Source organism: Haliotis cracherodii, unplaced genomic scaffold (assembly GCF_022045235.1).
Source record: "Haliotis cracherodii isolate W230 unplaced genomic scaffold, xgHalCrac1.p SCAF_13, whole genome shotgun sequence".
Lineage (NCBI taxonomy): Eukaryota > Metazoa > Mollusca > Gastropoda > Lepetellida > Haliotidae > Haliotis > Haliotis cracherodii.
This window is the reverse complement of record NW_027266268.1, coordinates 19,768,925-19,792,701: the sequence shown is the minus strand read 5'-3', so window position 1 is coordinate 19,792,701 and position 23,777 is coordinate 19,768,925. Positions and strand designations below refer to the sequence as shown.

At 38.9% G+C, this 23,777-nt stretch overlaps 1 protein-coding gene across 3 annotated transcripts in view; it reads right to left on the bottom strand.

The window, feature by feature from the left end:
- LOC139459704 (nuclear receptor subfamily 6 group A member 1-like) overlaps positions 1–23,777 on the bottom strand; it is a 55,326-nt gene that overhangs the window by 6,291 nt on the left and 25,258 nt on the right. Inside the window, exons 1-5 of one of the 3 annotated variants that reach the window (XM_071241341.1) lie at positions 21,183–21,310; positions 9,083–10,038; positions 4,637–4,785; positions 2,542–2,603; positions 729–1,725 (exon numbers count right to left, since the gene is read on the bottom strand). In XM_071241341.1, the coding sequence (XP_071097442.1) occupies positions 729–1,725; positions 2,542–2,603; positions 4,637–4,785; positions 9,083–10,038 (2,164 nt within the window). In that variant the 5' untranslated portion in view covers positions 21,183–21,310. Of the gene's footprint in view, positions 1–728; positions 1,726–2,541; positions 2,604–4,636; positions 4,786–9,082; positions 10,039–21,182; positions 21,311–23,777 lie in introns of those variants that run through there. The other 2 variants (XM_071241342.1, XM_071241343.1) reach the window with 2 other exon arrangements.

Below are 23,777 nucleotides of genomic sequence, written 5' to 3'. Positions count from 1 at the left end.
GTTTCACAAAGCGATCACTTTGTGAACGGGGCCTGATGTATGTCTGATAATACAAACTGGACAAATGTAATCTAATGTATCCTGCGGCCTGTTTCACAAAGCGATCTCAGCGCTAAGATGATCACAACTCCCATACCGTAACAGACTTATGACCATCCTAGCGCTAAGATCACTTTGTGAACGGGGCCCTGATGTATGTCTCATGATACATTGCTGTGCGTGCGTGCAGTTTATGTCACTGAACTTTGAATACTTCTACTGAACTATACAAGCTTTACATCATCATGAACTATGGAGATTTATCACAAACTATAGATATTTATCATGAACTACAGATTTATAATGAACTCTGGACACATATCATGAACTATAGAGATTTATCATGAACAATAGAGCCCCTGAAGTATAGACTTGTCACCAATACTGATAATTTTGGAGATGTGTCATAATGAACAATAGAGACTTATCATGAATTATTGAGACTTGTCATGAACTATAGAGACTTATCATGAATTATTGAGACTTGTCATGAACTATAGAGACATGAATTATTGAGACTTGTCATGAACTATAGAGACTTATCATGAATTATTGAGACTTGTCATGAAGTATAGAGACTCGGCATCAATATTGGTAATCTTAAGACACTTGTCACAATGAACCTTAGACATGTGTCATCAACATGATCATATTCACTTTTCATGGCCAGATAAATGAGTGTTACTTACTGTGGTTTAACAGGAGGATGATCTGCAGGCAGACATATTCCTGGATTGACAGAGACATCTGGTAGAAGGACGACATGATGTGCGTCACCTTCTCCATCACGTCACCGATCTCCGAATGCAGCTGGTCAATGGAGAACGATTTCCCGAAGGTGTTGTTCAGATACCACTGCATTTTCTGCATGTTTCGCTGGTACAGGTCATTGTAAGACGGCGTCTCATCTTCAGGCTTTGTGTTCACGGCTCCGTACGCCGTCATGATCAGGAGGAGTAGCTCATGCCACTTGTTGGTGAGAATCTGGGACTGAACGTCTACGGGGATTTCCCTATAGAACGGCAGCTGCCGGATCCACTGGACCAGCTTCACCACGATATCGTCCCCGATTTTACACAAGGTCTGAGCCACGGAGTCCTCGCTGCCTGCGAACTGGTCGATGCGATACGATTCAGCAATTCCTAGTAAAGAGTCAACATGCATGAGTTCATCTATGAGATGTTCTGTATCGGGATTGCTGTTAGGGCTGAGAGCTTGGTACGACGTCGACGATGTGTTGGACACGGGGGACATCAGAGCAGTGCTCTGGTAGGAACCTGGGGAGTCCATGAACGATCGCTCGTCTCCGAGCGTGTGGCTGCTGTCTTCAACACTCATGCGAGACTCTGTGTCTGTGAGGACCTGTGTGGTCAGAATGCGGTGCTGCGTGTCACTTCTCCTATCATACATTTCACTTCCTGGGAACATGTGCATGTTTTCTTTTATCGTCATCGGTGGTGCGGCATTTCTCATCACAAGAGGTTGTGAGTTTTTCATAGGGTGAGTCTGAGTGAGTGGCAAGTTCTGAGATCTGTCGGCAACGGCCGGCCAGTTTATTGGTTCCTTGTAGCCCCCGGTCACTGTCTCCGTGGCGATGTGACCATCACAATTCACCTTGATCTGAGCTACTCTCTGCTTGTACATTCGCCCACTAGCATCACGTCTCTTGTGTTTCTTGTACTTAACCTTAGAGAGAAACGAATTGTTAGAGGATGTCATCATTTAGTGAAACTCATACCGACTCCATACTGATACTGTGGTCTGGCAGACATGAGACAAGCACTCCACTTTTCTCGACCTTCAGATTCAGAGAATTTTATGGATGTCAACTTCTTTATTATAAGGAACACAATGTTTCGGAGTATGTACTCCTTCATCACCTGAGACTTGGGTCATAGTAAATGAGTGAGTTGGGTTTAACGCCGCTTTTAACAGTATTCCAGTTATATCGCAGCGTGTCAGCTTAATGTTGGAGGAAAGCCCGAAGTGATGCAGGTCTCAGACGTTTACCACTTCAGTGAAACCCACGAGCACGGCTATGGTGCTGACAAACCTAGAAACATAATCGGAGCGAACCGAGATTCGAACCCACAATCATAGGCCGCAACTCTGCACAGCGAATCGCGGCGCCTTAGACGACTGGACCACCCATGCCCCCTCATAGTAAATGAAACATAATAGATACATAAGAAAGGATTGGGATAATACTTCTTCCGAGGTATGCAATTAAATATAACCAATCTAAATAAATAATACTAGGGCACCAGAATGTGCACATTTTCCCCCTTTAAGATGCAGGGCGCCACTGTACCTCACTTTAATATATATATACTGACCACAGTCGTAGAGCAATGATCGGTTTGTGAAATGAGGCCCCTGGCTAATCAGCAAGTTCTTTGCATTAATTAGCCATCCTAATCAGAGCACAGGATGAGGACATTTAGGACTGACATAGGAGACAAGGGATCATGGTGAACTAGATGATGCAAGACTGTTGGTTACCTTGTAGAGATTGTACACCGCTCCTGAGTTTCTACCACCTGGCATGCGGTCTTCTCGCACAGCTGAAAATAACACATCCATAGGTCAGTTGGCATTTCTTTCAGTAACTTTGCAGCACGTTGTATGGGCAGTACAAGCAGATGGGTGAGGATGTGGGGTGAGAACTGATGATGGGTGGACATGGTGGGAGGGTGGGGTGAGGTGGATATGATGGCAGGGTGGGGTGAGGTTGGGGTGAGGTTGAGATGATGGCAGGGTGGGGTGAGGTTGGGGTGAGGTTGAGATGATGGCAGGTAGGGGTGAGGTGGAGATGATGGCAGGGTGGGGTGAGGTGGATATGTGGCAGGGTGGGGTGAGGTGGATATGTGGCAGGGTGGTTGGGGTGAGGTTAAGATGATGGCAGGGTGGTTGGGGTGAGGTGGAGATGATGGCAGGGTGGGGTGAGGTGGATATGTGGCAGGGTGGGATGAGGTGGAGATGATGGCAGGGTGGTTTGGGTGAGGTTAAGATGATGGCAGGGTGGTTGGGGTGAGGTTGAGATGATGGCAGGGTGGTTGGGGTGAGGTTGAGATGATGGCAGGGTGGGGTGAGGTGGAGATGATGGCAGGGTGGGGTGAGGTGGAGATTGTGGCAGGGTGGGGTGAGGTGGGGTGGTGATGTGGCAGGATGGGGTGATGTTGAGATGATGGCAGGTTGGGGTGAGGTTGGGGTGAGGTGGTGATGTGGCAGGGTGGGGTGAGGTGGGGTGGTGATGTGGCAGGGTGGGGTGGGGTGAGGTGGGGTGGAGATTGTGGCAGGGTGGGGTCACATGGAGATTGTTGCAGGGTGGGGTGAGGTGGTGATTGGGTGGAGCTGTTTTTGCATTGATAACCTGAAGACAAATGTCTTTGTATTGAAGCAATTTTGCAAACAGATTGTCCCACACACCCCACATATCAAATGGTTGGTCCCTACACAGATCCCAGCAAGCACCCTTTGGGCTCCTCCTATTAACTGACTAGGCGGATATCACAAAGACAATTCCAATATTCACGATTTCTTTGCAACATTATTGATCAGATTAGCAACAGATAAGCATTCTAATGCCATGCACAACCACATACATGTATAAAAGTGTTTGTGATATTTCTGTATGTATTACAGCCTGTTTCAACCAGGAAGCGGTATACAGGTCAGGCGGCCAATGTGTGACATGTCTGTTTCCGCAACAATGTTTACAAACAAACATTCCTGTCGGCATTCGCTTCATGCAAACGCCTAAAGACTAAACACGACAATAGATTTCAGAGAAGCCCATGTTTGCTCTGTGTCGTTTAAACTTTGTGAGAATCATTGGCAAGCCACACAATAACTGCTCCCCAGCTTCGTGTTAAGCTGAGGCCAGATATGGGGGGTATTAAACAAACTGAGGCAGAATGTTTGTGAAGTTTCGTCCGACACCTCTCGCAGTAAACATATAATAGGAAGTGTCACATTTTTAGAGACACAGTTTTGATTGTGTTGAAATTTGCTCAGCACAAAAGAAAAGTTGGCCTGCATTGTTTATCTTCAGCATCCGTAATTTATTCAATCGTTTCCACCCATTTCTAAATAGAACATGCCTGACGTGATTTACACAAGGAAATTGCTGAACTTGAATTAAAAACTCCTTGAATGTATTGGTTCCATAAGTTGTTCGCAAATACTTTGAGATAAAATGATGATTCTAAACAGCTCAAGCCAGGCTGACGACTGTTGACTGTTGAATGTTGAATTCTAAAAAGTTTTTCAGCAAACTTAAAACATTTCATGAAACACAAACATATAGCATGTCATAGTGTGTATTTATTTCTATTACAGACGTGAGCAAGGGTGTACTGTCAAATACTACTAATTAGGTAGAAGGTCAAATGCTATCATTTTTTTCTATTTGCAACACGCCGAAGACCCGGGTTCGATTCCCGACATGGGTACAATGTGTGAAGCCCATTTCTGGTGCCCCCCGCCATGATATTGCTGGAATATTGCTAAAAACGGCGTAAAACCATACTCTCTCACTCACTCACTCTATTTGCAAACGTGCAGTTCCGCAATTTTTAATGCTGAAGAGTGTTACCTGCAAGGACCATGCCCATCTGGAGACATTTCTTGAAGCGACAATACTGACAGCGGTTCCGTTGAGCCTTGTTGATTTCACAGTCGCCGTCAGACACACATGTGTACACCCGCTTGTTCTGGACTGTCCGCTTGAAGAAACCCTTGCAACTGAAGCCAATCGAATACATAAACATTTCAAAAACAGAAAAATTGCCTCATTCCACTAAGACGATTGTATCATACTTTAACAAAGAGGGGCGGTCGGGTAGCTTAGTGGTTAAAGCATTCGCTTGTCATGCGGAGGACCCGGGTTCAATACCATACTTTAAACAAAGAGGGGCGGTCGGGTAGCTTAGTGGTTAAAGCATTCGCTTGTCATGCGGAGGACCCGGGTTCAATACCATACTTTAAACAAAGAGGGGCAGTCGGGTAGCTTAGTGGTTAAAGCATTCGCTCGTCATGTGGAGGACCCGGGTTCAATACCATACTTTAAACAAAGAGGGGCGATCGGGTAGCCTAGTGGTAAAAGCAATCGCTTGTCATGCTGAGGACCAGGGTTCAATTAAGTTTTTACTCTAGGGTTTCTATCTTGATTGGGTTATTACATTTTTCATTGGGTAACCAATATTCTTTTACTCATCTATTCATCACTCTATTGGATTTTTTCACAAAATTAGTGAACATTAGTGAAGATTTAAAAAAAATGAAATAATGTTTTAGATGTATGTAACTTTTCTTAATATATAGGCTTGACTCGGAAAGTAAATTAGCTCGTTATTGTGTTTCAGGAATTAGCTCCTTTGTACACATGCTGAAAAAGCTTCATTGGGTATTTACGCATGCTGTTTTCATAATTTGAGTTTTTCATTTTATACATGCATTTCTGTATGCATGTTAATTGAAAGTAACTGGGTTTTGAACATTTTGGGGGTATTTTACGCAAATACGCTTCTTATCTGTAGCTCTGAATAAACAATGTGTACATAGCAGCTTAAGCTACAATAAGCATTCGTGCAACTCCAACCCGACATCTAGAGATGTATATAGAAGATTATGTTTGACATTTGGTATATTATACAGGCTTAGCATCTGGGTGGGGCTCAAAGGAATGTCAACGAGATTATTAGGAAATCTTTCATGTTTGGGCAAGTGATTACTTTGACAACTATCTCCAATTTGAGCACAAATATAACATGTGAAGGGTGATCAAATGCTCAACAAATAGCTATTGTTTAATACCATTGATTACGCCAATGTCTTGGTATTTAACCAGCACTTGGGTAAAGTATTGACCTCTCTCAGCGTATCTCTCCAAATTTGAATCCAGAACATATGCCTCAACAAATTAATTTTGATTTTGTCAGTTTAATTCTGTGATGAGTTCTCAGAAATAGAGACTTATGAATGAAATTTAAAAATAAGTCTTATATTTTGTCTTCAGTTGTATTCAGTGCAGCAATCTGAAACTAAGCATTAAAGCTTGTTTCTCAATTGGTCCTGTGTACATACATCCTAACACTAAACATAACAGATATGGAAAAGAATTCATGGATGTCAGCTATTTATTATGAGAAGTTGACATTCATTAATTCTCTTCCTTATGTGTATCACTTCTGAATGCCTTTCAAAGACTTAAACATCACAGCGCTTGCCTTTTAAACTGGTTTCAGAGACATGGTAAGAAATATATTTGACATTGATCACCATGGTAGTTTATTATTGTTATGATGATGCTAATAAATAGACTGAAATAAACATGATAAGGGAGGTAGCAATTCTCACATACAATGTAACTGATGAATTGCAGTTCCTTTGTACTAGTATTTAAAAAAAAAGACATTTTCTCATATTACTGAGTATAATGGACTCAAGAATTGAACCTCTTTTGTTCTGCTGTGAAAAAAAATTAACCAATCAGGGGGCAATAAAGCATGGATTATTCTTTATATTACATTTGCACCATAATATAGGTCAGTCATGTATTATAAACAATTGGAGAAAAGAGTTGCATCCCTTGGGCATGTCAGAAGCCTATGATTGTGGGTTCGAATCCCAGTGAACTCCAGTTATGTTTCTAGGTTTGTCGTGGGTTTCACCAAAGTTGTACCGGTAAATGTCTAAGACCTGCAGCGCTTCGGGCTTTCCTCCCACATTAAGCTCACACGCTGTGATATAACTGGAATACTTTTAAAAGCGGCTTTAACCCAAACTCACTCACTCACTCAAATGACAATTTTTATTTTTGTGCCTGATGCATAAATAAATCCTTTAAAATAATGAATCAGTTTTCTCCATCAAGTAATCCTGTTATTTTTACCATGGACAAAGGCCAAAATAAGGGCACCTGCAACAATGTCTGACCTCTTGGAAATACAAGAATAACTTGTCACATGTCTCCATTCAAAAATTCTTTTCTCCAAGTTATTTTTGTATTTCAAAGAAGCTTCCCTAGTTCTTGGCATTCAAAGTGGCTTGTTTTTATGGACCTATGGGTTAGCATGTCTTATATTTGGGTTGGAGTTTAACAGTGACCCCGTTTCACTCCACCCTATGTCGACACTCCGCTATGTCGGCAAATATGAACAGCGTTAGCAACCTTGGTGGGGGCTCAGTCTGGGAACTTGATAATGCCTTGGCATGGACTTGTAAAGAAAGCAAAGGAGGATATTAACTTATTTCATTGGGTAACGACTCTCAATCACCTTAACTGGCTCAACATTGGCCGAGATGATTCTCTAGCAAAAGAGCATTCGAGGATTTTGCCTGAGCCGAAGCCCCTTGAAAATAGTTGTGCCACAGGTACTGGATTTAGTTAGCGATAAAATACACACAAATACTGAGAACTTTTTCCATAAACCATGGTGAAAGGGCATTTTTTACTTAAAAACTAAAGGTTGAAAAATAGAAGCATATCCTTCACTACAATGTATTTTCCTAATTGGTCTTAAAGATTGTATTCTATAATTGTATTGATATAACAGTATATTAAAGAAGTTGTTATACATATATCCTTGTGGTTAAAGTGTTTGCTCGTCATGCCTTAGGCCTGGGTTCGATTCCATGCATGGTAATATGTGTGAAGCCCATTTCTGGTGTCTCCCTGCTGTGATATTGCTGGAATATTGCTAAAATCGGCATAAAACCATACTCACTCACTCACTCTAAGAAAATGGCTATCAAAGAATTCATGTGTTCAAGTTTGTTCAAACAAAACTCCTTTTTTGAATGGGTAGATGAGAAAGGATTTTCAGTACTTTCAGTAGAACAGCTATAACCTCCCCAAAACGTGGTATTATTAAGTGGTGTAAGAATAGGATGATATTTAACTCATAAGCCATTGCCAGAAAAAGAAACTGATCCTTTTACTATATATTTACACTGAACATCACTGTGTTACCAAGGTTTATCATCCAAAACTGACTCTCACAGTAGATATGGCTACATTGTAGATATCTCTACAATGACATTGCATCACAAGGCTTTGCAGACCATTGTAAGGTCATTGGTTACCATGACGTCACAATCAAATGACATCACTCATGGCTCTGCTGCTGAAGCTGTAAGCAGCACTTTTTACACTTATTACTGTCTACAAACTGAAAAGGTGGAAGAATGATGCTGGATGATAAATAAAATCTCACCCTTGTGTCTTTTGAAATCAAATTTATCAACACTCGTTGATAAAAGTGGAATATCTCCTCGGCCAGCCTCAGAGTTTTTCCACTTTTATCACCTTGTGGTGATATATTTGATATAAAAAAGACACTTGGGTAAGATTGTTGTGAGTTGTGAGTGAGTTGTGAGTGAGTTGTTGTAAACAGTTGCATGGAACATTTATCAGGCCATAAAATAATATTATTTTGCTTGGTCACCAGATTCGACAAACTTAAAATTCTAAAACTCAGAAAAAAAACCCACAGGAACGGATAAAAGGGTTTGTGTAGGAATATTGAAATGTGAGCCCTAGAGACGTACATAATGACTTATGTCAATATATTGCAATATGTATCACAATGCAGACTGAATACACTGCTGGGTATTATTTGGTCCCAGAAATAAAGTAATCTTATTTAAAAATATATATCTAAAAAATAAATAATAAAATACAATTGGAGCTCAGAACAATGTCTAATTTCAGCTGAGGCTTGCCAAATCATTCTAGACTTGAGCTGAATTCCTTCTTTGGTTTATTCTCGAAGGCCTGGGAGACAGTCTAAGACCTAAGTATCTATCGTTTGTTTGTTTGTTGTTTAATGCCGCACTACGATACAATGACATGCATCAACCAAGTCAGCGAGCTTGACCACCCGATCCTGTTAGTCACCTCTTACAACAAGCATAGTTGCCTTTTACAGCAAGCATGGGTTGCTGAAGGCCTATTCTACCCCGGATCTTCATGGGTCAAAAGTATCTATCGCATTATACTGCAACACAATCGCAGGCACTGCACAGCCGTACTACTCACCCTTCACATGTGATGATGCCGTAGTGCAGACCTGTCGCCCTGTCGTTACAAATAGCACAGATCATTTGTTCTTCCGGATCAGATTCATAGTCTTTGTGCTCTGACTGGTCCGTCGAGCGGTCATTTGGCCGAATGTCCTTTTCAGCCAAGTGACCACTATATACAAACTTGCCATTTGTATAATGAGCAATAAAGTCTTGTTCCTTACAGAACTTTTCATTCCCTGTCGCCTTTGAAGATTTGAAGTTACTCGAACTGTCCAGCTTCTGTTGGCTGGTTCCGGAGGCTATGTTCATGTGGCTTCCATTGTTGGTTGGGAGGTTGAATAGTGGCACATTTTTATCCATCATCGTCCCGCTGCTTGAAAACATGAACCCAGAAGGGGGCGCTGCAACAAACATAGGAGTCGACATGTTGGGCAGCGATGCCGGCATCAAGCCAGGCATGGTGCCCATGACCGGAATGAACCTCATTCCAGTCGGGACAAGTCCTGGTACCTGGGACACCCCATGGTTTTGCAACATGTTCATATATGCTGGAGGGAAACCAAAGTAGGTCATTCCCATTGACAAGTTCTTATTGGTCCCACCTGGTTCAGAGTTCTTAATCTGCTGTGTGAAGTGATCGAACTTTCTTGCACTGTCATCTTCGGATGTTCGGCACGTTTTCAATGGCGGTTCGTCAATGCTGCGTCTGTCGCTGATGTCGCTGGCTCGGTCAGATATATAGGCACTGTCTACACTTTCACTGCTCACGTCGCTCTGACGGTCACAGTCGCTGGATTCGTTCAATTTTGTGTTGAACGTTCCAGACTCAGTGTCGCTTCCAAAAATGTCTTGAACACGCTTCCTCTTGAGTTTAAAATCTCGGAACATGCTGGGTGCTCGGTACAAGGACTTGTCACATCCACTCGTCTCCATTGGGAGATGATATCTGCTTGATACAAAGGCTGTCATCTGAAAAACAAGAATAAGCTGTCAAAAACAACTCTCAGTTTTCTCCAATGATAACTTGTCGTAAGGGGCGGATAATGGTATCTAGCATGAACTAAGATATTTTTAGCTTGGAAATAAATTCACAGTTTGCCTTCACAGGTTGCAATGGGTAGCAACCAGGGGGCTGGAAAACTTTAAATCAAAATCAGATTGCTACTAGCAACCCTCCTGAAGTGTCACATGTTGCCCATGATTCACTCTAGATATTTCAGCAGACACAATTATCTTTGGACAATCTCAAACATCTGCAGTGATGGTTGAGGAGGCCAACAAACATGTGGATTGGGGTATTGATGAATGACTCAATTGTTATTTCAAGAGCCAGTTTGTAAGTAAGGACAAGAATTTATGGATGAACAACTTCTTTATTACAAATAAGAGCAATGTTTCGGTGTAGTGAGTGAGTAAGGTTTTACGCCGCTTTTAGCAATATTCCAGCAATATCATGGCGGGGGAAACCAGAAATGGGCTTCACACATTGTACCCATGTCAGGAATCGAACACGGGTCTTCGGCGTGACGAGCGAACTCTTTAACCACTAGGCTACCCGACCTGTATATATACTTGTCAACCATACTCTGTATATCACTTGCTGAATAACGGTGTTAGTACCTACACCGAAACGTCGCTCTTAATTGTAATAAAGAAGTTGTTCATCCCTAAATTCTTGTCCTTACTTAGTACTCTAAATGCCTTAATGCCAAAATCAAAGAAACCAGTTTGTAAATTGAAGGTAGCTTTGTGGTCCAAACAACTCTTCAAAGAAATTTGAAGTAGATCTGGGATTTGAACTCATGATCATACGATTTACCTGAAGAGAAGAAACAGCAAATATAAATCCATAAAGCTTAATCTTTGAACATTTTATACATAAGAATGCTACGACATAAATTGCAAAGAACAATAAAGAGCGAAACGTTGTTTATTTCACGATAAGACATTGTTCTGTCATGATGTCATTCCTAAGATTCAAATATGTGCTTGCAATGTGCTTGATGATGTTGTCTATTGGACAATGTTATTTTTGAGAGGCAAGTGTCTAGTGAGTTGTTCCCCATAGATTAAGCTGGGAAACACAGATAAATGCAGTGGCCGAACGATCTCATCCAAAAGTGGGAGCAATATGATAATTGAGAGAAATGGTGCAGATAATCGATATGAGGATTGTGAGAATATGTGGGACTTACTTATACAAAACCCACCTGTTCATAAAATGGACATTGTCGAGGTCGGATTCCATTTAAGGAGTCATTGTTATTTAAATACGGGTAAATATTTTTAAAGCTTGTACATTTTGTCTCATCCTTAAAGAGGCTATACATTATGTTAAAATCTTACAGCCCGAGTGGTTTATTCTCCCTGCAATGTTGAATTGAATGATAAACAACTCCCACTTGTCGTTTATTTCTTTAGAAATTTAAGAAATAAACAACATTTTCATATATATAGACTCAACTGTGATAAACTGAATAATGTTATTGAGCCTGAGTGTATTAAAGATGCCGATTTTTGTCACTCTGTAAAGAGAATATTTCATTTATCTGAAATAAGAAATCACCATCAACCGCCAGAAAACAAGACCAGTGTTTCTTCAATCTCAAACCTTTCATCCGACCAATCAGAGCATCGCTTACCAGATTATGAAAGTGACAGTCGGAATGTGATTTCTGATCACGCAGCCTTGAAAACTTTAACTCCGAACGATAGTTACGGGTTTAATGACTGTATCCATACAATCTAGACCATATATTAGCCATTCCAGAATGTTCTATTGTTAAGGTTTCAAATTTGTAATCGAGAATTTGTCAAAATACGTTTTGAAGCTTAGTTGCCAATTTGAAATTAGTGCCGTAAAGCACGAGAAAACTGCCTTCTGATTGTTCATTCCATTGGTCTGTCAAAGTTTGTGCAAGGTCAGTCTGATGTGACCCGTAATGGGATGTCCTCAGATCTTTGTTTAGCGGTAGCGAGAACTAAGATCTGATTTTAATGAGATTGAGTGTTCCTTTCTCCTGTATGCAGCAACTTACACGAGTTGAATTTTGACAGCCAAACGAACACTGTAAACCCATTTACTTACTTATTTCCAGAGTGTTCATAATATTTATTTGAAAACTTGCCGTATTACAGATAACAAATAACAGATGAAAGGCCAAATCAATGGTGATATTTCTCTGTGATTGACTTAATACAGGGTTAAACTGATTAACTTTCACATAAGGAAGAAACCTTATAACAATGGTATGAAATCGTCAGACATGTTGAAATTTGTTTGTTTGCAATATTCCAGCTGTATGACAGGAGTCTGTAAATAATCGAGTCTGGACCAGACAATCCAGTGATTGATATCATGAGCATCAATCCATGCAATTTGGATACGATGGCATGTGTCAACCAAATCAGCGATACTGACCACCTTATCCCTTTAGTCTAGAGATCACATGGGCCATGGTTAGAACTCAAGTTACCTTAAGCTGATTTGAAAAATGAAAACAAATAATATGCAATCCACATACATACATGACATAAGGTTATGATAGTTTAATGTCAGTTTTTACACCTACCTGTCTCACTATCAAACAAATCACATCATTTATTGTACTGAATGAAGAAAACCACTACTCTATTGCCTTTTATTAGTTGTGAGTATGATTAGTATTAACTTATCTTATTATCAAATCCATGCCAACTTTCTAATCATAATAAGTTCCATTTTTGACCCAATGGAAACCTGCAGTATTTTCTAAAACACATAATAACTGATTGATTTAACTTTAAGTAAGTGCAAAAAACCTACTTGCACATCAAACAAAAGTTTGTTTGTTGTTTAATGCTGCACTCAGCAGTATTCCAGCTATATGATGGTGGTCTGTAAATAATCGAGTCTGGACCAGACAATCCGGTGATTGACATCATGAGCATCAATCTTCGCAACTGGGATACGATGACACACATCAACCAAGTCAGTGAGCCTGACCACCCGATCCCGTTACAAAGTAGGACATGTATGGCATATAGGATAGTTAAACGACTCAAGAATGCTATATAGAATACTAGTACAAGCCCATTTTTTGCATAAAGGCTAGTCAGTTGAGACTTTCAAGGCATATAGGATAGTCGAACGACTCCAGAATGCTGTATAGGAGGATACTCATACAAATGAAGTTTGGTATTAAGGCTGTCAATTTGAGACTTTCATGGTACAAAGGCTAGCTGCACAAGATGTCCAAAGTAGTATACAGTGACTGGTTTGGTAAATGAGTCTGGCATGGTATAATGGCTAGATGACTATGTCCAGAATGGCATATAGGATACTCGGGCAATCAAGTCTGGCATGGTTTATTGGCTAGTTGGATGACTCCGGCATGGTTTTTGGCCAGTTTGACCAGACGTTTTTATTTCCTCAGTCATAAACTATTTCCGTATAATCATGTTTGATAGGCAGTATTTTCTAAAACACAGAATAACTGATTGATTTAACTTTCAGTAAGTACACAAAACCAACTTGCATATCAAAATTTGAACCTTAAAAAAAGTAGCAAGAAAATATATACCTCATCTATAACAAAATGATGTTCAAGAAGTCTGACCATGTCAGATAAAAATGCAAAAAGACTACCACTAAACCAAACAAGAGACAGATGTGGCAAATATATTCAAGGTACTAAAAATGATGACCTACCGCCATTGTGTCCTGTATACTAGTAAAGCCGATCTATAAGGTAAGGGGCAGCATCGACGTTATCCCAAGCTCTTTCAACTTGACAATGACAATGCCAGGACTCGGACAGGGGAATACCTCAAACAGTCCTGAGCGTCCCTTCCACGACTGGGCGGTGGCGGAAGAGGAACCGTTTGCTTAATGTCTTGATAGTAAACACCAACAAAAAGCCACTTTGTTGTGACCAAGAAAAGAGCCAAATGGCTGCTGGATTGGCAAACAGAAGCCAAGACCTCGAAATCCCTTGCTTCTAAACATAGGGCCTCATAGCCATTCCACAATTATTGACAAAAGACAACAAAACTCGACTGAAACGACAAACTGGTGACCTTGGATCAACAGTTCTCTCCCTTTGTCAACAGTGGAGGGTGGGCCTATGTTACACTGCTACAACAAGGATAGATGGCAGCACTGGCCGCTCACTGTCGTCCCACAGTGGCTTGGATCTCTGCCATCCTGTTTCTATTTTAACAACTAAGGTTTACACCCAATTTCAGTCAAATATGCCAAAGTCAATGACACCAGTAGATTTGATTGCTGTGTCCACTCTCTTTCCAGGCCCCCTTCACCTTGACTAACGATGACCTTCAAATCCCTATGTTCCAAATGGGTCTTATCAAACACTATAAGGAACATCATAAACTCCATGGTGCCATAGATTCTGTACATACGCAGAGCTCCAGATAAGCTTTTGGTGTTGTGGGTATTTTACTCATGCATTTTAAAATCATTGGGTATCAGTAATTCTATCTGCGTATTCATATTTCTGTTACCCACTAGTTTTTACACATGTGGGTATTTAAGTTATTTATTTAAAAACACTATTCATCTAGTCCCTGCAAACTGGTGTCGTGTGGGTTAGAGAACTTTATAGGACTCAAAAATACCACGATACTTCCACACGAAAGTGTGATGGCAAATGATCATGATCTGACTGTCATCGTGGAGTTTGGCAAGGTTGACGGAATGCCAACTTATAATTTCAAAATAAGTTGCTGATTTGCTAATCGAATACACAGGGTCACTTCACAATGTTTTGATGATACGCACAATTTTTATTTTTGTAGCGTATCTGTAATGTTTGTTGCGTATTTGATACACTTGGATTATATTTTACTGCGTATTTCTGCATTTCTGATGCGTATTTCACGCAGATACGCAGCTTATCTGGAGCTCTGCATACGTCTACTGATTACTGCCAGTGTTTGACCCGAACCAGAATTGGTTTATCCAAAGAACCATCAGAATGAGTGAGTGAGTATGGTTTTATTGTTCCCTTAGCAATGTTCCAGCAATATCACAAGGAGGGATACAAGAAAAAGGCTTCACACATTCATAATTGAAGGCATACTGTTACAAAACAATGACATCATTTTCCATATAAAATTGGTCTGGCCCAATATTATTTCATAATACTGTATTCGTGTGGGTGTTTAGAATATTGACAAAGGGTGCGTATTAAAACCATACACAGGTTAAATTTGTCATCACTGACCAATCAGCAGTAAACAGACTTAGTTCAAACGTATGTAAAGCTAACATGTTTTTTTATAACAGCTACTAGGCAATTTTTTACCCTTTTTCCGCTACCATTTTCTGTAAAACTTCTGATATATACACACTAAAAAAAGACTGTCGTGTAAATTTTGGTCTTAATAAGGGGCACTTCTTAACATTACTTTTACTGGATGTTGGACAGGGGGTGCTTATTGGAGTAGTGCGCTTAATACGATGAATACGGTATATATAGTAATAGGCTGATGTCCTCATAGAATAACAGTGTCCAGTATTAATAACAGTGTCCAGTATTATACAATGTCATATTTATTGTTAAGCTAGTCAAGATGTATTTTTAATACCATAACCATGATTACAGCTTCCGCTCACCTAAAATATATAAGGCGGAGGCAAAATAAACCTAAAAAGCATTAAAAAATTATTCCATGACAAATGTTCACCACTAAACAGCTGTGAAAGGCTACAGTGCACAAAAATGACTTTGAGCCAAGCCAAGCTTAACTAACTCGTTCACATCCCAACATATTAATAAAACTGCTTGAAGAACAAAATAAAGAAATAATTAATTTTTTTCCCCACCTACCAACACAAACAAAATCATAAACCAAGAAAAAATGCAACTGGCGTTATCAGAATAAAAGGAAGCACCAATTATAGCTCACCTCAAATATGTACAAAGTCTGGTGCAGATTAGATTTAACATGCCACAGTGACTAAGTCACAGACCATTTTGAGGCACGTGTTTGTAAACCTGACCTTCACCAGCCTAGGTGACTAGGCGATATTACATGACATAGATAGTCCTCCGCTGCGCATGTGAAGGTCGGCCTCATGACATTACCTATCACCCAACAATATCTGATACCACCTCAACTGTCATTATGTAAACCTGAAAAAGGTACTCGAGACATGTTTGTAAACATTCATTGCTGACGTCTGCTGAACAATTTTGTACTAGAGATTTGATTAGGATTTTAAACTAATTGCCACTCGCCGGCATTATTTAAAACAACATTCTGTCCTTAATTTGGAATTTTTAAAAGAATTATTCATACTGCTTCAATGCAATAACTTAAAACTGATTATTAAAGGTGAGGTGAGGTGAAATTGGGTTTAACATCGCATCCAAGATTATTGCGTGTGCATGCATGTGTGTGTGTTTTGTGTGTGTGTGTGTGTCTTTGTGTGTGTGTGTGTGTGTGTGTGTGTGAGGCTGCTTGTACTAGTCCGGACTGATGCCAATTTAAAGTGCTTGCTCACTGCAGTTTAACATGAATACCCCACTCAGGCACAGTAAACTGACTCCAAACCGACCAGTCCTTGTTTTAGCTCCTCAATGCCGAGCGCCAGACAGGGTTACAACAAGTACCATCTTTTAACATCTTTTGATATGATTGTCTTTTGACCGGGGATCGAACCCCAGACCTTCCGCTCTCTGGGCAGACGCTCTACCACTAGACCACGGAGGCGGTCGTTTAGTAAAGCATTTTACACTTAAGGGACCAAACTTTTCATATTCTTTGGAGCAGGGATGGGCCCAGGTGTGTTTTTTAAAAAAAACCTCATCTGTTCTCAGGTTTTACACAAAAATAAAAAAATTCATTAGCTAGAGATGCTCGTTGTTAAGGTTAAAAATGAGGCTGATATTCTGCTCCAAGTTTGAAGCAAATGTCAGTAACAATTCCCAAATTGGAATTACAAATATACGAATTCATGTTATATATGAATAACTGATGTTATGTCTTGTAAAAGTAACTTGTTTTCACACACTAATCTTCTTTCCATGGACACTTAGTTTGAATAATGATGTACAAAGTGCCATAATCTTGCTCCCATGTCACCTCACTTTAAACCCCATGTCACCTCACCTTGAAACCCATTTCACCATCTTTAAACATGTTAAACTCATTTCACCTCATCTTTAAACCCATCTCACCATCCTTAAACCTAATTCACCTCACATTTAAACCCATTTCACCTCACCTTTAAACTAATTTCACCATCTTTAAACCCACTTCACCTCATCTTACACCCCATTTCACCTCACCCATCTCTCTTCAAAATAAACCGCATTTCACCTCACCCATTTCTAATCACCTAAAACCCAATTTCACCTCACCCATTTCTCCTCAAAATAAACCGCATTTCACCTCACCCATTTCTAATCACCTAAAACCCAATTTCACCTCACCCATTTCTCCTCAAAATAAACCGCATTTCACCTCACCCATTTCTAATCACCTTAATCCCAATTTCACCTCACCCATTTCTCCTCAAAATAAACCCCATTTCACCTCACCTCACTCCTCCTGTGTTATTCCTGTACTGCCAATGTGTAGAACCGAGACAATAACCTAATGGCTGCTATAACCTAACAGCCACCACACGAGACACGTACCATGCCAATCAATCATAGAATCTAACCACAGACAACACTTATAGCAGAACAGAGCTCACCAGACATTAGATTTACATCCAGTCGACATCCTCACATCGCTGAAAAATAATCCATAATGCGCTTCTTGTGAAAATATGGGTTAAAATCCAATATACAGAGCACTCAAACTGCTCCAACATCACTCTCCAGAGGATGCTATTTTGGTCAGACTGTCACTACAGACGTCATGCACAGGCTACATAGAAGGTACATGGCGATCGCAATTAACCTAATATAAGCTTACTATAACATGGAACAACGTCAGAGTGGGCAAATCATTGATTTTTTTAAGAAATCCAGCTGTGTGAATATCTGATTTCATTATTTCATTGTCCTTCTTTTCTTAAGGTCCACTGGTTTGTTTTACGCCTTGAAATTCAGGAATCAATCTTAAATCTCATTATTACTTTTTACCTGAGTCTGAGCTTGGGTTATTAAATCAGAGAGCCTTCTTGGACAAAAAATTAAAGAACAAACTTTTGTCTTTTTACACTAATTTTTTAGTTCTTGAATTATAATAAAAGAGAGTTTAGTAATGACTATATTTACATGAGGTGAGGTGAAACGAGGTTTAATGTCACGCTCAAGATTATTGTGACAAACATGCATGTGTTTGTGTGGCTGCTTGTACTGGTCCAGACTCTCTGGGCGGACGCTCTACCACTGGACCACGGCGGCGGTCATATTTACATGTAATAGGAAATGTTTAATTCCCATTTGTGAATTTTACTGAAGATTCATGCAGACTCGAAACCGACTATCAGCCTCTGAGCAGGTCCAGATAAATCCCTGACTTAATCATACAAACAAGAGAACACTGATTTTGGATTTTACATTTAGATACAACAAAAGAATATGTACACTAACTTTCTCACAGTCCCTGAACAATAGTATTTTCCCTTCTGCCCATCCCTTACCGTAATGCTATAGCCAAAATGAAGCAAGTCTAGATGAATCTCCCATCTCAATGAGGAAATGCTGATGTGATGTTCAACTCACTCACTTACTCTCACCGAGGCTCTTTCTTAGTTTAAAGGGAGTTGTCTCTTTCTATGAAAAGAATATGTTTTTAGAGACTAAGTGTTAGTCTAAAAATGTTTAAAAGTGTCTTTTTATTATACAAATGTTCGTATTCAACATTTCTGACATATTTTAACAGGGTACTTTTTAAACTATGAAAATATTTATTCATTTTCATGTACTGGTACTCTACTTGAGATGGGAGTTGATTCAAAAGGACAATTAAAGGACTCAAACTCTTAAAGGTACATTTTCCATTTTCAAGATTGCTGGGGACCTATTCTAACCAGGATTCCCAGGCGGGGTCAAGGACAGGCACACAATTTCCTGTTGATCTCCCGGTTTGAATTTGAAGATAGAAATGGATCTTAAACAACAGCAATACATTCCAACCCTTGTATGACCTTTGGAATAATTTCCTATTTTATCTTTTTAAATCAAACTGCAGTTATCTGAGAAGAAATTATAGATAGCATCATTGTATGATTTAAGTTAACAAAATATGTTTGAGTCCGACTTTGCCATTCAAATCTACAAATTCAGCACAAAGGCAGGTGCAGAATCACAGGAGTTTTTCAAGTCATCTCTGATGCACCTCAGTAAACAAGATTCAGTGAGACAAAGTGGATAGAAATATCTTGTACAAAACTGTCAAAAATGAGTATTTCTGAATTCACAACTCATGTTCATACACTACAATAACATCAACTCAGCGATATCAGTTTCATCACAAGTTTCTTTCTATAAGAAATATTATATAAACAAAACTATATTTTATTAAATGTTCCTTGTGCCTGTCCATAGTACAATAATATAGAATTGGATCCTATCTATTTGACTTTAAATTGTAGAAATCCTAATGGTTTGACTTTCTCTATTTTCTGTTAAATTTTGTTGAGACAACTTATCAAAAACTTTCAATCAGGGCATTCCAAACACTAATCCTGATGTTACATCATTTTTCTCAAACAATGATTGAAGATATGAAGATATACCCACAGTGATTTACAACACTTACATAGAATAATTAATAAAATACCTTTAAATATTAGTAATTATAGTAATTTGAGCTTCACAAATGGTTACCTGGCTAAAAAATTGAGTTAATCTATACTGACACATATTACAAAAGAGAGGTATAATAACACATTTCATATTAATGACCATATTTAAATAATATTTTAATTAATATCGCTGAAAACATTCACAATAAAATAAGTTAAAAAATCAATGACATTTTCACATCAAGTTTCTTGTACATTGAAAGCTAAACAAACGACATCATGCATTCATTTTAATCTCATTATCATGTAACCAGGTCGTCTGTTTATTGATTGCTATAACCATGACTGCCGCCCGTGTCTGTGGTCACGTGTCTACTTTTATTATGCAGATTAGGAAAGCCCAAGAAATCCCTCCGCTTGGAGTCGATTGTTGGCATATGTATGGAGCGTGTATCGTATCAAAATGAATCTGTCTTGAGAAATCACACAAAAAGGATGATGTAAAATCCTCGCACCACATAGAGCCAACTTCCGCGAACGGTAAATGTTATAGATAACCAAGGACAATTGCACTGAGACAGACACGTGAGGCCACGAAGAACCGCCTCCCTGACCTTGACAATGATCTAGGACGCCCCCCCCCCCCCCCCCCCCTCACCGAAATAGCACACAAACACACGGTGGTTTAGACATATGTATTAACATACTTATGGAATTAAGTCAAGCGGTAAACTGCCATACAAATTCTAAGCGACGGACATAATTCTTATATTACCTACAGTAGGCAGTACTATCGTGGACACTATTTCGGGGCAAATTGATACTGGTTGATATATATTTTGGGTATAGCCATAAGGCTTATATATGCAGAATGTCAGTTGGTATCATAAAAAGCACGCGGGGTTTATACACTGAACAGATATCAGTTGGGTCATAATCGCTACACTATGCCCGCGACAACACAGGTGTGATATGCCTTAACGAACGGCTCGGTGACAATCGTCTGCAAGTCTCAGGTCACGTGTCGGAGAAAATGTGCCGATTGAAATTGTAAAAATCATCATTTTCCCGTGAGTTTTGACATAAATGCTATAAAATAGATATTATGTGACTCTACTCCTATTTACAACATCCACAACATACAATTATTAAAAAAATAAATTAGTTTTAATAAGCCACGTAACGATATTTTTTTTCTAATACTAGGATGGGACAAATATAATTTTTACTTAATTAAATATATGAGTATTCAATACATAATTAATACATCCGTTATCTGTGAAACTAAATTGAAGATCTCTGAAGGCAAATCCCCCGTATATATTCTAGCAGTCAGACACCTACATGACTGATGCTGTAAATGTACTACTTCAACCGAATCTACACTAATATATGTCATACTCACAAACTTAGATATGAATGTTTCCTGATGGAAAAAGTCACCTCATTGTAGTAAGGCTAACCCACACATTGAACTTGACTCTCCTTACATCAACTAGCTATATCATACAGGCGCTAGAGTCTGGTCACGTGTATTGCTGTACTGACATGTGATAACAACCGCACAACTACCTTCGCCAAAGCTTCCGCGACCTTGAGAACATGCGATAGGCGATATAGTTCCGTGTCTGTGTTCAAACACATTGGCATTAACGGCAAGATAGCTTAATCCCCACAACAGTTCAATTCAACACAAAAACCAGCTCATTTCAGTCGGATGTTATAATAATGTGTTTATTTAAATGCCCACAACAACGTGACTTGGCGTATTTATACCTTGATGTACAGCTATAAGTATTCGGTATTATTGCACTTGACCCATTTACATATTTATGAATCGAAAACAAAACAAATGTATGAAATGTATGCGATGTTCGTTGTATCAGTATGTTTTGGAGGGGAAAACAACACGGGTGAACAGTAGATAGTGACACAGTTGGGAAATACGACATAGAACACCTATATTTATCTGAATTAGTATTTTAGGGCGTGTCGGCCTAACACACCCTGACTATACTGAATGACATTATAGGTACTTCGTCATAGTTCAAGGACATGCGTGCCCCGTGTGCAGGGTTGTTGCACTCAAATGAGAAATAAAACACATATTGCTAAGGGACCATATGGCAGTATGATATTATCGATAAAGTAATTCGTGCTTGTAATATATGTAATTCAGTTCCCGACAAATATGGGCCCCCATTAGCGTTATCACATGTAATATCGATCCGTGGTCTGACGTTATATGACGATAGAGAAGTTCAGATCGATATCTGTGTAGAAAGTGAAGCATAAACGCCATCTTGACACTGCAGGATTTTTTCACAGGCGTACAATTTCAACAATGTTACCTGATTAGAATGTATAGTTGTTGAATATATTCAACGATATGGTCCCGATATTACAATCATCTATGTAGCTATGTGTAGAGGACCCATTACATACGCATATGTCAGATAGTTAAAATATGTTTTGTATTGAGTGAATGAGTGAGTATAGTTTTAAGCCGCTCTATGCCATATTCCAGCAAAATCACGGCGTGCAACACCGGAAAATGTCTTCACACATTGTAACCATATTGGGAATCGAACCTGGGTCTGCGGCGTGACGAGCGAACACTTTAACCACTAGGCTACCCCACCGCCCTATAATGCCGTATGACCGTTATTGTGATCGTTGTGAAATAACCTGGTTAACTGGTTTCATATTTATTTATACAGGGTGAAATCCTTTTATACACACACACATACATAGTTCTGTTTATACATTATCTGTCGTCACACACACACACACACACACACACACACACACACACTATTGTCATATACCTACATTAATACATTCTTCTGTTTATACATGATCTATTGTCATATACCTACATTAATACATTCTTCTGTTTATACATGATCTATTGTCATATACCTACATTAATACATTCTTCTGTTTATACATGGTCTATTGTCATATACCTACATTAATACATTCTTCTGTTTATACATGATCTATTGTCATATACCTACATTAATACATTCTTCTGTTTATATATGATCTATTGTCATATACCTACATTAATACATTCTTCTGTTTATACATGATCTATTGTCATATACCTACATTAATACATTTTTCTGTTTATCGGGTATACATGATCTATTGTCATATACCTACATTAATACATTCTTCTGTTTATACATGATCTATTGTCATATACCTACATTAATACATTCTTCTGTTTATACATGATCTATTGTCATATACCTACATTAATACATTCTTCTGTTTATACATGATCTATTGTCATATACCTACATTAATACATTCTTCTGTTTATACATTATCTATTGTCATATACCCACATTAATACATTCTTCTGTTTACCGGGTATACATGATCTATTGTCATATACCTACATTAATACATTCTTCTGTTTATACATGATCTATTGTCACATACCTACATTAATACATTCTTCTGTTTATATTTTGCCTGTTGTCATATACCTACATTAATACATTCTTCTGTTTATACATGATCTATTGTCATATACCTACATCAATGCATTATTCTGTTTATACATGATCTATTGTCATATACCTACATCAATACATTCTTCTGTTTATATTTTGCCTGTTGTCATATACCTACACCAATTCATTCTTCTGTTTATACATGATCTATTGTCATATACCTACATCAATACATTCTTCTGTTTATACATTATCTATTATCATATACCTACATCAATACATTCTTCTGTTTATACATTATCTATTATCATATACCTACATCAATACATTCTTCTGTTTATACATTATGTATTATCATATACCTACATCAATACATTCTTCTGTTTATACATCTGGTGTCCTCACTGATTTTCGGTGGTCAATCCCTTTAAGTTCACGCCTATTATGCGCTAAATGGAATCTGTTTCGGCGGATAATCAAGACTAGTTATTCTCTGGCTCTGACATTTTACATGTTATTGTAATGGGAAATGT